We start from the raw sequence: 16,471 nt of genomic DNA on the forward strand, positions 1-16,471 counted from the left end.
TTGATGACCTTTGTCCCTTCCAGCTCTATGAGAGAGGATATCTCCATTAATTTTAAAATCAGGCCTACTATGTTGATGGGGTTTTTTGAGAGCAGTGTGATATTTACAAGAAGATTGACTTTAACTATTAAGATCTATAGGTGCTCAGCTTTTGTTTAAGGACATGCAATTGTCATTTAGCAATGTAAAATAAGATGCAGGATGGTCCAGTGGTTATGGTACTAGCCTAGATCTTGGGAGACCCAGGTTGAATCCCCTATTACACCACAGACTTCCTGTGTGACTTTGGGCAAGTCACTTAGCCTCTCTGCACCTCAGCTCCCCATCTGTTAAAAATGGAGATAAATGGGACTTCCCTACCTCACAGAAGTGTTGAGAGGATAAGTACACACAGATTGTCAGAGGCTCAGATACTACGGTGATGGGGATCAGATTAATATCTTGGATGGATGTTTCACTTTGAGCTGATGCTACCTTTAGCATGCCCTTCTCTGGTGTTTTTTCCCTTAGCATTCCTGTAACAGCACACCCTTCCCTGGTGCTGCCTCTCATTCTATGTACTGTCTTAAAAGAGATTTTTATAGGTTCCAGACTCCTCTCACCGACAGCATACTTTCCTAAAGCTCACTACTTCTACCAGGCTCCCCTCTTCCTTTTATCATTGGGTGCTGCCACGGCATAGTTCTAATCCTGATTTAGATGAATACTTTCTATATCTATTTCTATATCTTGTTTCCTTGTATATTCAGACCCTGAAAGACCTTGTGTTTTTCCTTTCTCCTTGCGACAGTTTACTTTGTCACAACCAGCATTAATCTTTTGTATATATTCTATCACCAGTCCCCAAAACAATCTAGACCACCTTGGTAAATGACCTTTTCAACATACTAGATCACCAAATGTAACAAGGTGTGGAATAAAAAACTTTAACAATATAGTAGAACTGAAGCATGTTTTGTATTTGTATAAGTGCAATAATTATCTTTTTTTCTTAAAAATAATATAATGAAACGTTGCTCTACTCAGCGGATTTATCATGAATTGTTTGTAAACAAGTCACTTCATTTCCATGATTTTGACAAGTCTAGAGTGCTTATTTATGTTTCCAGATTTGGGGAATGTACGAGACATAGAGGACATTCCACTTTGAAAATGTTATGCTGAAACCCCAGAATTTAACAAACTAATATTCTATCATATTAGCATAAAGCTACAATAAAGGATACATAAATGTTAGAGAATTATGTTGCATCATGGCACCCTTCTGCCTCTCGATATTAGGCTAATATTAAACCGCAAAGCCAATGTCTATAATGCACAAGCACTTCTTTACCATATTAGAGCAAACAGAAAATGAGATGGAATATCCCCACTAAGTGGTTTAAAACCACTTCTGACAGCTTTTAAATAATGCAGTACATGAAAGATGGGGACTTTATTTATTTATTTTATTTTTGCTCATAATGCAGGCCTCTTGTGAAGACTGAACCATCCTTTCGGAATTACAAAAATGGGACTTAAGAATCAGAGTCAAAAAAGAGTCAGTAGCAAACCACTGTAAAAACAAAATGATAGTTCTACGTAAACAAAAACAAAATCTTACAACAGAAGAAAATCCCAATTTCCAATCCATTCTTAGATTTATCCAACAAGGAACAGCAGAAGCAAAAACCCCAAATACCTGTCAAAGCAGCTGTTTTAAAAAGGGGATTCAACTTACTGTTTTGAATAAACAGTATTTGCAGAAACATCAAACTAAGTGTATTTTGCATAAATACAAGAGAAAAAACACAGTTTAATCTGTATAGATTAACAGAAACCAGTTTGGTATCCTATAGAACAAAACACGCAATTTAAAGTGTGCCTGTTTTCTAAATCATTCATTTGAAACTGCATCTCTAGTTGTGTAGTCAAGAAATTGAGTATATTGTTACTGAACATCCAGCATGTACAATTATGAAAGCTATTTATAGTAAAGCTGTTTTTACTAGATTTATTCATAATGTGATTTCAAGGTTACTTCTATCTCCCATGTATTCAACAGAAAATACAATACAGCTACATGAGTATTACCTTGGGCTGTGATCCTGTCAAACCCACAAGTTTAGCAAGATCAGGCCTACTCAGCATTTGTACAGACTACCACCCAGGACATCTACATGATGCAGTGGTTCAAAATTATAGCATTCAGATTTTCTGTCTCCCACCTTAAAACTAAAGAAAATGTTTCTTGTGGGATGAACCATAGTTTTTAATTTACCATAGTATTAAAGGAAGCTAACATGAAAGTGCAAAAGGAAACCTCAAAATTCCCTGTCACAGATCCACAGAAAATATATGGAGAGAAATGAACTTTTTTCAGGCAATGGATTGCAAAACAATTTCTGATGTGCATTAACAAAGTGCCTGCAGCTAAATATAATTTGTATTATGCGACCTCAGGAAATCAAGGTTACATCACTTAACATTATTTGGTGCCTAGGAGAAAGCATTTTCACTCATTCTTATTAGTTACATTTAGTTAAGTCAAACCAAAAAAGCTGTCCACACCAGCACTTTTCACACCCCTGACCGACAAAAATTTTACCGAAAATAGTGCCAGTGTAGATATAGCGTGAGGCTCTACAGCAGGGGTCTCAACCTCCCAGCCCACGAGCCACTCCAATGCGGCCCGTGGGGCTCCATCAGTTTTGGGGTCTCTCCCTTGGCCCCACCTGCTACCCCCAGGCGCTCCCCCCTCAGGGGCCCCAGAAGTGCAGTGGAGCTGAGCGGCAGCTGCCTACTCACTCCAGTGGCTGCCGGACCCTCCCTGAGACCCAGGGGCGGGGCTGTGCCTCCGCGCAGCTGCCCCCGCCCCAAGTGCCCCTGCGGCCAATGGGACTCTGTGCACGGAGGCCCCCCGGCCTGCCCTGCCTTGGAGCCCAAGGTAAGCGCCGCACCCCTCCCCCTTCCCAGAGCCTGCACCTCCCACCCCCAAACTCCCTCCCAGATCCTGCACCCCCCACTCCTCCCCACATACCCCCTCCCGCCCCCAAACTCCCTCCCAGAGCCTGCACCTGGTCCCCACACACCCCTTCCGCCCCCACACTCCCTTCCAGAGTCTGCACCCAGTCCCCACATCCCCCTCCTGCCCCCAAACTCCCTCTCAGAGCCTGCACCCAGTCCCCACACACCCCCAGCCCCCAAACTCCCCCCCAGACCCTGCACCACATCCCCATACCCCCTAGCCCTCAAACTCCCTCCCAGAGCCTGCACCCCCTTCCCCTTCCCACACATCCTCTCCCAGCCCCAAACTTCCTCCCAGAGCCTGTGCCCCATCCCCACACTCCCCAGCCCCCAAACTCCATCCCAGAGCCTGCACCCCAGACTCCCTCCCAGAGCCCAACCTCTCACCCCTTCTGCACCCAAACTCCCTCCCAGAGCCTGAACCCCAATCTCCTACCCCAGACTGCCTTCCCCCACCCAAAGTCCGTCCAAGAGCCTTAGGCAGGTAGGGCAGGGCGGAGTTTTTTTGGGGGTGGAGTTTTTGGGAGGCGGGGTCTGGGTGGCATGAGTGACACTGGCCCTCTGGGAGGATTTGAGGACTGGCACTGGCCTTGAGGTAAATTGAGTTTGAGACCCCTGCTCTACAGCTTTAACACTTGGTGGGTCTCAATGTGCAATCCCCACCTTCCTGCTCCAGGGCCCTAGATACCCTTTTTCTGTACCTCACTCCTCCCAACTACCACAGAATCTTCCCATTGGCGACCCATCACTCATATGAGTAAGAGGTAAAGAGCAGCAACAACATCACCTGTAGAAAATTCAGCACACTGTCCTCCGTTGAGCATCACTGTTCATCACAATCTAACAAAGTTATTGTATTAAGTACTCTTTTCGAGATCAGGATGAGATCTACATGAGGGGCACATGATCCCAAATCTGCAAACTGTGGGATTCTTACACCTTCCCCTGGGGCATATGTGCCGCACTAGTATAAGATGGGGCTTGCATACCTACATCAGGTATGTTTAAGTATACAGCTAGACAAACCTTTTACTAGAATGAATTAAGTATTAACTATGCAACAGAGGGTCCTGTGGCACCTTTAAGACTAACAGAAGTATTGGGAGCAAAAGCTTTCGTGGGTAAGAACCTCACATCTTCAAATGCAAGTAATGGAAATCTCCAGAGGCAGGTATAAATCAGTTGCAAATGAACTGGAGCTCAGCAGTTTCTCTTTGGAGTCTGGTCCTGAAGTTTTTTTGCTGTAAGATGGCTACCTTTACATCTGCTATTGTGTGGCCAGGGAGGTTGAAGTGTTCTTCTACAGGTTTTTGTATATTGCCATTCCTGATATCTGACTTGTGTCCATTTATCCTCTTGCGTAGTGACTGTCCAGTTTGGCCAATGTACATAGCAGAGGGGCATTGCTGGCATATGATGGCATATATAACATTGGTGGATGTGCAGGTGAATGAGCCGGTGATGTTGTAGCTGATCTGGTTAGGTCCTGTGATGGTGTTGCTGGTGTAGATATGTGGGCAGAGTTGGCATCGAGATTTGTGGCATGGGTTGGTTCCTGAGTTAGAGTTGTTATGGTGCAGTGCGTGGTTGCTGGTGAGAATATGCTTAAGGTTGGCAGGTTGTCTGTGGGCATCACCTACAGTCCTCAGCTTAAACCTCTCCAACGCATCATCAGTGATCTACAACTCATCCTGGACAATGATCCCTCACTTTCACAGGACCTTGGGAGGCAGGCCAGTCCTCGCCCAGTCCATTTGCAAATTTGACACCATCAGATCAGGATTAAACAAAGACTGTGAATCCAACTACAGAAGCAGTTTCTCCTCCCTGGGTGTTCACACCTCAACTGCTAGCAGAGCACCTCACCCTCCCTGACTGAACTAACCTCGTTATCTCCATACTGATTTATACCTGCCTCTGGAGATTTCCATTACTTGCATCTGAAGAAGTGAGGTTCTTACCCACGAAAGCTTATGCTCCCAATACTTCTGTTAGTCTTAAAGGTGCCACAGGACCCTATGTTGCTTTTTACAGATTCAGACTAACATGGCTACCCCTCTGATACTTAAGTATTAACTATATTCAAAGTAAAATACACTATTGGCACACTATACAATTTCATGCTGTTTCAACTGCATAATTATTGCTTCTCAATTCAATGAAAATGTATTCTTTAAGTCATGCTATCATATTATACAAATGCAAAGCCAAGACATTTTTCTTTGAAACACCTACCTTCACCATCACAGTTTGATCAGAGACACCACTCATCATCTCATTGATAGACTTAAATAGCTGAAGCAAGGATTCCATGAAGTCTGCTTCTCCTTTGTTTTCATAAAGTCTGAGAAACAAATAATTGCTTGTGTAATATAAGCATAAACCACAAAGGAAAAAACCCCCCGGAAATATTGTATAAAGCAATGGAAATTGTTCCCAAAGCAGTCATTTTTTGTTCAAATGACAACTGACAATGCCATGTATTACTCACGACATTTAAAATAAAAGGAGTTTTTAAATTCCACAACTTTTATCAATCAAGCTGGAGTGTTTTTCCACAGAATGGTTAACCAAAAGGAAATTCATTGAAGTCACAGACCTAAAATGGATTATTACTAATTTAAAGCTTCCCCCGGTAAAACATCAAATAGGTGGAGATTTAACACTGAATCCTAAGTCACTGAGACACTATCAATCCATCTCATTATCACCAACCTCCACATAGCTGCAAAATAATGCGCTAGATTCACTCCTTCACTCAGCACAGGAGTAAGCAAGGAGGTGGGAAGAGCATGCCAGGAAGCCAGTTCCAGCTCCCTGATTCTCAGGACCACAGCCAGCCTAACTTACAAGTGGTGCTAGTCATCTTTAAATTCTGCCGCTGTCGTAAGGTTCTTAATAAACGCTATGCAAGGAGAATTACTGTGGCAACCCCCTTTCCACCACCAGCAAACCTGCTGCATGGGAAGAGGGGAGTTTGTATTAATTGACATGGAATATATCGGCTAAGGGTGTTAACATAACTCAGTTACTGTCTAAAACTCAACAGTGTTAAACAAGATTTGCTGTACACACAATTTAGTCTTCTTAGTATTATGGCAAACACACCATGGAACAGCCTTTTTATTGAAGATAAAGATAAAGAAAAACAGTTACAATATTTGACACATAAAGTATTAAATAAGGCATTTATTTTAACAACATTACTGGTTCCTTTTCTTTTTAACTGGAGAGAGTTTTTAGAACTCTTTTTAGAACTCATTGTCAACAGTCTTTTAGATGGTATTAAAGATGGTAGTAATTGTTTTTTGGAGGAAAAAAGAAGCTAGTTGAGATGGGCTGAAGCTGTTGTGCTGCTGATAAAGTTTGATTTCATTTTATTTTAGGTGGTGTTTGGGATTCAGCAGGAGTTGACAGATGTTATTTGGGTCTCTCTCTTTTTTTTTTTTTGGCCCAGTTTGGTCCGTGAACAAATTTCCTGTAGAACTTAAAACATATGGTTTGTTCTGTGAGAATATCCATATCTCACATTTAGCAAGGATGCAGGCAATAGACTTCTGAGAGCTCTTCCCATTTAACGAGCTTCAATTAAAGAAAGTATGACTAGACAGGTTTAATATATGCCAGAGAGGGAAACGATAGTTAAGGGTGCATGGTATATAGAAGACAGAAGGGCAGAAGGCCACAGAACCATGACATCCTTGTGAAGTCTAAATTGTGGTATTTATAAAAATGGGTGTGGGAAGCACCAGAAATGTTTCCCATGCACTATATATTCAGTTTTTGATTGGCTATGAGCCTATTTGAGACATTTAGTCTCTGACCTCTTTCTCCATCTCGCTACATTCTATTTACATCAAGTGCTGACGTGCCCCTTTGTTGTATGTCATCACGACCTGTCACAGTAGCTATCATAAGAACGGCCATACTGGTTCAGATCAAAGGTCCATCTAGCCCAGTATCCTGTCTTCCGTCAATGGCCAATGCCAGGTGCTCCAGAGGAAATGAACAGAACATCTAATCATCAAGTGACCCATCCCCTGTCGCCCATTCCCAGCTTCTGGCAAAGAGAGGCTAGGGACACCATGCCTGCCCATCCTGGTTAATAGCCATTGATGGACCTATCCTCTATGAACTTATCTAGTTTTTTTTTTTAACCCTGTTATAGTCTTGACCTTAACAACATTCTCTGGCAAAGGTTGACTGTGCGTTGTGTGAAGAAATACTTCCTTTTGTTTGTTTTAAACCTGTTGCCTATTAATATTTGTGCACTTCCCTTTTATTATCCTCTTACTTTACCCATTGATTAAACTGAATCAGAAGAGAGACTTCTAACTTCAGCACACGGTTCTGCTTTTCTAGGGCAATGGGAGCATTTTACACATTTTACACATTTAAACCTTAGTCTGATTTCTTCAAACTTGAAAACATCACATAAGATATATTTAAAACTCACTATGGAGAATCTATATTACAAATTCCAAATGAGGAACAGGAATTTATTTTTTTAAAAGTGGTGCATGAAAAAGAATAGGATGGTCTTGCTACTTTACACTAAAAATTAATGTCTATTATTTCTAGCACAAAATGCATATTCCTTGGGAGCCATAAATACAAAAAAAAAAAAAAGCTATTAAAGTAGTACACTAGGGAAAATGAAAAAAAAAAAGGAATTAAACTGTACTGTTTTGCTATGAGAACTTTGCTTCCTAACTAGAATTGCAGGCCACGCAGGACAGAATATTAAAATTATATTTTAGGAATAAACTAAGACATTGCAATGTTCCCCCAATAAAAGGAACTGTAAAGCTTGACAGTCAGTATCCATCAAGACATTTTATAGATACATGGAGCTAGTTAAGACAAGAAAAAAAAATCATTGTGCTTTACTAAGTCCTGAGCACTTGCAACTCCCAATGACTTCAGCTGGATCAGGGTTTATATAAGATTATAGCAAGCTTGGCATACGGAGGGCATGTGTGTGTGTTTGTTATACAGTACCAAACACAGTCAGCATGTTCAATAATAAATTATTTATTTAAAAAGTTATTTGTAATAACAACGCCTTTTTAAAAAGCTTTTTCTTTAGAACAGAGACTACTTGCTTGTTAAGTGTTTCACACTAAAACACTAGCACTGAGACCATTTCTTTTAAGGACAGCCCCTTATGCCATAGTTTTAATAGTTCTAAATAATCACCACATTTTAGCCAGGGTTTAAGCTTTACAACAGAGAACCAATTGTTGTATCATTCCAATTTAGTAGCTTCGCTGATTAAACCCTTATCATTCAGACTTGTGATTTTTCCCAGTGCTAATGCATTTTGAATTAGTGCTTAGCACCAGGAAATCCAACGGCAAACACCAAGGGATCATTTTTTTCTGTAAATCTCATCTGCAGTGAGAGATAATTATTTTTTTTCTTGTAAAATGATTTGTAAGACCAGAAACAGAATAAGTGACAGTCAGTACCTTATAAATCTCACAGCAAGAATATTATCGAAAGAAATTACATTGCCTAATTTATAAAAAAAACTTAGTGACGTTGTTAACTTCAGAACTCTACATAAATCCCTTGTAATAACCTTGTTACATCCTATAAGAAATATCAAAAGGGTTACATTAAAGGTTAAGACAAACACATAATAAACTTGTTTATTTATAGGTTTGTATATTTGGTGTATGCAATTCCATGATAACTTTTAATTTGCTGGAAAATGACTGTACTTAGCTTTATTGGTGAATATTGACTTCAGCCATGGCAACAAAGTTACCTATTCAAGTCACAGAAAATTAAACAAACTGGAAAACAGCCTGCTAGAAAGGCTGAAACTCTCTCCTCCCATATTAAAGTCACAGGAGTTTTGGTAAAGAAATCTCCTCAAGGATTTTCTCATGAAGAAGCTCCACATCATTCCGCTGGAGGAAGAGAGGGAGAATGGTTTGCTACCCCCTGCAGAAAAACCCAGCCCCAAACCTCACAGGTACCCTCAGTATCTGCAGGAGGCCATGGTCATCCACAGTGGCTCCCTCCTACTCCTTTGGCCATGGGAGCTTATGGGAACCTCTTGGATAAGGGGGTCTCTGTGAAAATGCTAACGTTTTGTCATAAGTTGCATTAGATTTTAGGGGGGACATTTTGCATCCTCTCTTCCCTCCCTCCATGCAGGACTTGGAATGAGCATAAAGCCATCTGCAGGGTCCCGGGGAATGGGACTGCCCTACAGAGGGCCCAGAGTTGCATGCAGATCTTTATGATATTTTAATCATGATTTAAAATCAACAAACAGGAAACCTTGATTGAAATTAAGAATTTTAACCGTGTGGTTTATTTGTACTTTTAAGTTATTTTCCTAAATAAAGGTTCATTCTCATTGGTTCGTATAATCTGATACAACTTTTTGCTAGCCATGAGGATACACTATATCAACACATACACATTTAAGTAATTATAGAGTTTTAAGTATGTTTATTCAGGTTCTTAATTTTTACATTTTATTGTGTTAGAAATGGTGAATGATGCATTTTTTGTTGACTAGATTAACTTTTTAATCATGATTTACTCCTCAAGCTACATTTGGTTAAGAATTGGAATTCAATTAAAATGCACAGAAACAGCCTTTTAAATTTGTTTTTGATTAGTTAAATAAAACTACCTTAAATGTGCTAGATGCACAAGAAGAAAAGTTTATCAAAGTTCGTTTTTAATACAAAACAAGTTAACATTTTAAACAAATCAAATATTATCTGCTAGGGAATTGACTTGATTGCTTCTGGTCACCATGTCCTTCAAGATTTTAGAAAAAGTAGATCTCATCTCCTCACATCTTATTTTTATTCATAGATTGAAAGAGGAAATCAAGCTTTTCTGCTTTTTCCAACTCCCAATGAATCAATCAATTTCTCAACTTTGAATGAACTAGTCATTGAACTGAAATGAAAAAAATTCTCTCTGCATCTGGAGAAAAAGCCAGTGCTATCAGAGTGGCATGTCAACAAACTCTGGTTCCAGGTGCTTAGCCGGTGACTTCCCCCAGTTCATTGGTTTGACTTTCTTTAAAACTTCAGCAGTAAACATACTACTTGAATATTATTGTTTTTTATTTTATTTAAATGATTTTAAAAGATTATAGTAAGTTGAGGCCTTAACAAAGGTTACCATAATTTCAAATAGGTTTTTTTAAAAGACAAGGTATTTATTTTAATTTTTTTTAAATAATTTTTTATAAATTCATTGATTTTAATCAACCCTCAATGATGTGGCCCAGAGAAAAGTTTCCTTCTGCCGCCCTGCAAAAGGTTGAATATCTTCCAACCAGGTGAAAAAGTTACAGTAATCTGAGGTGAGGAACTAGCAAAGTCAGTCCCGGACCAGTGATGGTTATTGAGCTGCATCCCACTAGTAGCATTAATATTTGGATAATTATTATCTTGATGCTATTGCCAATAAGAGTTTCACAGATTTCCAATGGCATGCACAGTATTCATTTTGAGCTATTGGATCACAAAACCATGCCACTATTATATATCACTGTGCTACCTGGGGTGATTGTTAGTTTTCACTTTTCTCTACCCTCTGTTTGTACAGGTTGATTCAAAACTAAAGAATCCTACCCATGAGAATGAAAGAATTTAAATATGAATACATTTAAGACACTCAAAACATTTCTAAAATAGTGTTCCTGGTAACATGTGCAGAATTCATACTAATGTAGTATGGTTTAAAATGTTGACTGGAATTGTTTGGGATGACCAGCATAACTCATTAGTTTGCCACTTGTAAGTAACACAGCCGTTCTAAACCCATGCTAATAAAGTTGTTACACCTCACTACAACATCAAATACTCTAATTACAGCAAGAGTAACTGCCTTCCCATGCTAACCTTCTGTTTTCAGATCCTTACAACATTCAGAAAGCTATGAGCAACAATGGAAGCGCTTATGTGCCCTTTCTAAACTGAGGTATCACTCCCACTGTGAGGTCCATGCTTAAGTATACCCACATATAGTCACTGTTTACGTTTGCAAGGCAGCTGAGAGAAGGATGCTGAACTAATCTCAGGTGTAGTTAGGGTTTGGTAGCTGGGAAGGGATTAAGGGGACAAGGGACAAACTATAAAACTAGTAGCAGTGTGGCCATAAAGTAAACGGTAGCAATGTGTCCATAAAACCATCAAACCTCACAAGGTCTTAGCACCCTCAATCTTATTCCTTCTGTCTAATGCCTAAGTTACATTTTCTTATACTTTGGGGATAAGCCAAATTTGTGCAGAGTAAACAAGTGCTTTATGAAGAAATAAATAATATTCTATTTACTGCATAGTACTTCTTACCTTTAAACAGCCAGTGCCCTTATGAAAAATGCTTTGCTTCATACCAGTCTACTAGTAGGCACAACATTTACAGTAAATACAAAAAAAGGCAGAACTCATCACAAACTTCTCTAATGTCAATTGTAATTTTTAAATAAAAAGAGAAAAATCATATTTAAGAAAGGAAAAAATATGAACCCCAAGGCTGTTTTTTTTTAATTGTTAATACTTACTGATTGAACAATATTCTGGACCGTACTATAAATTTGAAGATGTATTCCAGAGCTTTCATGGCTTTAAAAAGTTGATCAGTTACGCCAGGTTTCTCAGCATTATCCACGTAATTTCTTAAAACTTTAGTCAGCTTTCTATTAAAAAATAATACAGGTTACTTGTACTTTTTCTAATTAAGAATTTTGCTTCCTGAAGAATTTAACAATATTAGCCACAGCTAGTGCAGATAACATGAAAGCATTTTATTATGTGAGAGTAAGGACTCTTCATTCAATTCTTGTCCTTACCAGTGACTAGCTGTGACTCTGGGGAATTCCCTTAACCTCTCTGTTGCACACTTTACCTACCTACAAAATGAGCACAGCATCACGTATTTCATAGGAGAATTAGCAGGCTTAATATTTACAAAGTCCTTTGAATCTTGAGATGTTCAGGTGAAAGGCGCTATGCAAGTGCAAAGAATTATCATAAATATTTGTGAGTAGATTTCTAAATTTAATTATACTATCTAAATCAATAGCCCCTGCAGGGTTGTATCTAGTATCCTTGCATATGGCTTTACTTTGGAGCAGTGACAAAATAGATCCTGTAAAACTTGCCTTTTCAAAATTATAGACAGTAGCAGTTGACATTAAAAAATGACTTTGTCTCCAACTTTGGGATTTTTAAAATTTTGTTTCTACGGACTAACAAAATTACCACTTCTATAGCCTCGCTTTTCCTGACTGGAAATCACTTTTTAAACTGGAATATAGACAACTCCCAGTTTTAAAATTACCATCTTTAGATTTATTTTAAACATACAGTAAGTGATATTTTTAAAACACATATAACCTACTGAAGCTAATGAAGACCTAATTTTGTCTTATTATCACTTAAGTGAACACACTTCACGCATTTTCTTCCCACATAGATCATAAAGGTAAGTTGGCTGCCAAACTCCATTCTGAGGAAGAGAAAGTTGCCAAGCAAAACTATCGATTACTGTTTTTGTATCCAACAAGAACAGTCTGAAGTAGCAAATAGCAAAAGAAAGTTGAGAGGTTTTGTTTTTGCTTAAAGATGACAATGGTGTACACATAATAGAAGATAAGCAGAACACCAATTTTACACTGTAAGCAAGATGGATTTTAATTTTTTTAATATTTATTATTCCTTGCACAAGCATAATTGGCAGTTGTCATGTTTTATTTATGATACCTTTCTCCATAAACATGTCTGAAATAGTTTCAAATCACCATCTCATTAAAAGGAGGAACTCTGGGCTTCATGCCTCAGGATTGACAGCACTGTTACTATTAATTCAGATTTGAAAAAGGAAAGCAGGAATATCTCTTACTCAAAAACAAAAAAAAAAACCATGTTTATTCGTGTTTATAGGCAAACCCTATTTAAATTATGCAAAAGGAAACGTGAATATCATCTGGAGATATTCTGTACAACAATTTTTTCATTAGAAAAATATTTTTAAAAACTTACGTGTAGGCTAAAGTAGCACTGAAATGTTTCTTAATGTAGGTTTCCAAGACAGGATTAAAATGCTGAAATTTTCTGTCAGCAATCAGTCCAATGATAAATACCTGTTAAATTAGTATAATTATTCCATTGTCCACAAAATCTTTGAATTTCTATATTCTCAGGAGCTAACCAATTGAATCATTTTAAACGAGCCACACTAGTAACATACAGGACACAGTCACAGACTGACCTTAGTTAAAAACAACAATCCTACTACAGTAACTCCTCACTTAACGTTGTAGTTATGTTCCTGAAAAATGCGACTTCAAGCGAAACGATGTTAAGCGAATCCAATTTCCCCATAAGAATTAATGTTAATTGGGGGGGGAGGGAGAGTTAGGTTTGAGGGAAATTTTTTTCACCAGAAAAAAAGACTATATTATATATATGTATACACAGTATAAGTTTTAAACAAACAATTTAATACTGTACACAGCAATGAGGTTGTGAAGCTTGGTTGAGGTGGTGGAGTCAGAGGGTGGGATATTTCCCAGGGAATGCTTTACTGCTAAATGATGAACTAGTATTCGTCTGAGCCCTCAAGGGTTAACACATTGTTGTTAATGTAGTCTCACGCTCTACAAGGCAGCACGAATGGAGGGAAAGGAGACAGCATGGCAGACAGAGACACACACCCAGTGTGTGTGTGTGTGTGTGTGTGTGTGTGTGTGTGTGTGTGTGTGTGTGTGTGTGTGTGTGAGAGAGAGAGAGAGAGAGAGAGAGAGAGAGAGAGAGAGATGTGCAAGTTTTTTTGTTGGAGAATTGTGACTTTTAGGTCTGTAACTGAGTGACCAAGGAGGTTGAGGTGTTCTCCGATTGGTTTTTGAATGTTATAACTCTTGACGTCTGATTTGTGTACATTTATTCTTTTGCGTAGAGACTGTCCAGTTTGGCCAATGTACATGGCAGAGGGGCATTGCTGGCACACGATGGCATATATCACATTGGTAGATGTGCAGGTGAACGAGCCTCCGATGTTGTGGCTGATGTGATTAGGTCCTAATACTCCAACAAAAAAAAAATCAAAAACAGACTCCAACGAGAAACTGCAGAATTGGAATTAATCTGCAAACTGGACACCATTAAATTAGGCTTGAAAAAAGAGTGGGAATGGATGGGTCATTACACAAAGTAAAACTATTTCTCCATGCTATTTTTTCCCCTCTGTTACTCACACCTTCTTGTCAACTGCTGGAAATGGGCCATCCTGATTATCACTACAAAAGTTTTATTTCTCCTGCTGATAACAGCCCACCTTAATTGATTAGTCTCATTATAGTTGGTATGGCAATACCCATTTTTTCATGTTCTCTGTGCACATATATCTTCCTACTGTATTTTCCACTGCATGCATTGGGTTTTAGCCAACGAAAGCTTATGCCCAAATAAATTTGTTAGTTCCTAAGGCTAGGTCTACACTACCGGGGAGGGGGGTGGGGGGGTGGGGAGGTGAGGGTCGACCTAAGATACACAACTTCAGCTATGTGAATAGCGTAGCTGAAGTTGCGTATTTTAGGTCGACTTACCTGGCTGTGAGTATGGCGGCGAGTCAACCGCTGCCGCTCCGCCGTCGACTCCGCTTCCGCCTCTTGCCTCAGTGGATTTCCGGAGTTGACGGCACTAGACGCGATAAGTCGATCCCCAATAGATCGATTGCTACCCGCCAATCCGGCGGGTAGTGAAGACGTGCCCTTAGGTGTCACAAGTACTCCTCTTTCCTTTAAGTATGCTGCCCCACTCTAAGAACATTATCTTTTTACATCAGCAAGTTGAGACAGCAGCTGCTGCCTGCAAGCTCCCTCCGTCCTGAACCCTGTCATCTCTCCCCCCTGCTCTATGGAAATGGGGTGAGCGGGTTGCAGGAGCAATGGGCACCCTGATATTAGCCCCCCTCCTTCTGTCCTCTCCCCCACCCCCTGCACAGCAAGCAGGAGACTCACGGGAGCAGCTCCAAGGCAGAGGGCAGGAGCAGCACATGGCAGTGGGGGGAGGGACAGCTGAACTGCCAGCAATTGATAGCCTGCTGGGTGGCTGCCACACAGGGAACTTAAGGAAACGGGGAGCTGATGGGGGGCTGCAGGTCCACACTGGTTCCAAGCCCCCACCAGCTAGCTGCAAAGGGCTGCGCTTTCTGCAAGCAGTGGACAAAGCAGGGGGATGCCAAATGATGTTATAAGGGAGCATTGCGCAACTTTAAACGAGCATGTTCCCTAATTGATCAGCAACGTAACAACAAAACAATGTTAACCGGGACGACTTTAAATGAGGAGTTACTGTATTCTGTTTACTTTACCAACTTTCTGTTCCTAACACAGGAATGGTTCTCTCTCTGCCCCACCACCACTCTTATACTTTTACCAGTGTCCCAGCACAGCAGCTGGTCCACTATATGCTCCGCCATTTCTTCTGGCCCTGACACTGTCAGCAGAGCGCCCCCCTTACACTTGTCTTCAATCACTATGATGCAGTGTGTCAGAACCCTCAATCACTATGATGCAGTGTGTCAGAAACCTCCATCCCCTTTGAATTAAAGCCCTACTGGGAGTTTAAAAAAAACACTTCAAATAAAACAAATTTCAAAAGGTGTGATTTGCAGGTGATCGGATGAATATTATTTATGAAAAATACCATAATTAAGTCTATAAATCAATAAAATTTAAATTTTAGCCAAACACCTATGCACAAACAAGTCAACTTACCAAAGCATCAAACACTAGGGTGTCAAACGTCTCACTTTCTGAATTCTCCATCATGATGTTAAAAAGTGCATCCAGTGTATCTTGTAGGAACTGCAGATAAATATTCAGTCACTATATTTTACAGGAAATTTGAGATTAAGTTTCCCAAATTGATATTTTACATGGATCTACACACTAATTTTTATTTTTACATTATAAAGAATATAAAAATAAAAGAGTTAGTTGGAAAATAGAAGAATTTTTTTCCATATTTTGTTTTTCAGTGAACGTTTATAAAATTTAGTATTTATATATCAGAGTTGGCCAGAAAATGCATTACTACCCCTCCCTCACTTCCCCCCCCCCACACACACACACAGAATACTTGAACAGAAACCTTTACTTTTTATAGTGAATATACCAAGAGTTTCAGGATTCAATCTTAACATACTGTTAAAAAAATCATGCAATTTTTGAGACACGATCATATATCACAGTACAAAACACAAACAAGCAAGTCAGACTCATGCTAAATAAATCAAGTAGTACTCAGATGCTTTGAAATTATCTTGACATTAACAGAAAATACAACATAGCTATTTATGGCTCCATGAACTCACAATCCCACAGCAGTCAACTAATAGCATACATGCAGGCATGGGAAATACCACACACAACCTTCTTCTCTCCCCCACGCCCCCAATAAAACCTACAGGCCTCTAT

The 16,471-nt window shown here is 39.6% G+C and overlaps 1 protein-coding gene across 2 annotated transcripts in view; it reads right to left on the bottom strand.

Moving 5' to 3' along the window:
* The window catches only part of DOCK1 (dedicator of cytokinesis 1), a 538,667-nt gene that overhangs the window by 408,125 nt on the left and 114,071 nt on the right, over positions 1–16,471 (bottom strand). For both annotated transcript variants that reach the window (XM_065552235.1, XM_065552233.1), the window contains exons 20-23: positions 15,770–15,859; positions 13,032–13,132; positions 11,552–11,686; positions 5,242–5,350 (exon numbers count right to left, since the gene is read on the bottom strand). In XM_065552235.1, the coding sequence (XP_065408307.1) occupies positions 5,242–5,350; positions 11,552–11,686; positions 13,032–13,132; positions 15,770–15,859 (435 nt within the window). The remainder of the gene's footprint in view (positions 1–5,241; positions 5,351–11,551; positions 11,687–13,031; positions 13,133–15,769; positions 15,860–16,471) is intronic.

The sequence above is a fragment of the Chrysemys picta genome, chromosome 7, assembly GCF_011386835.1.
Source record: "Chrysemys picta bellii isolate R12L10 chromosome 7, ASM1138683v2, whole genome shotgun sequence".
Classification (NCBI taxonomy): Eukaryota; Metazoa; Chordata; order Testudines; family Emydidae; genus Chrysemys; species Chrysemys picta.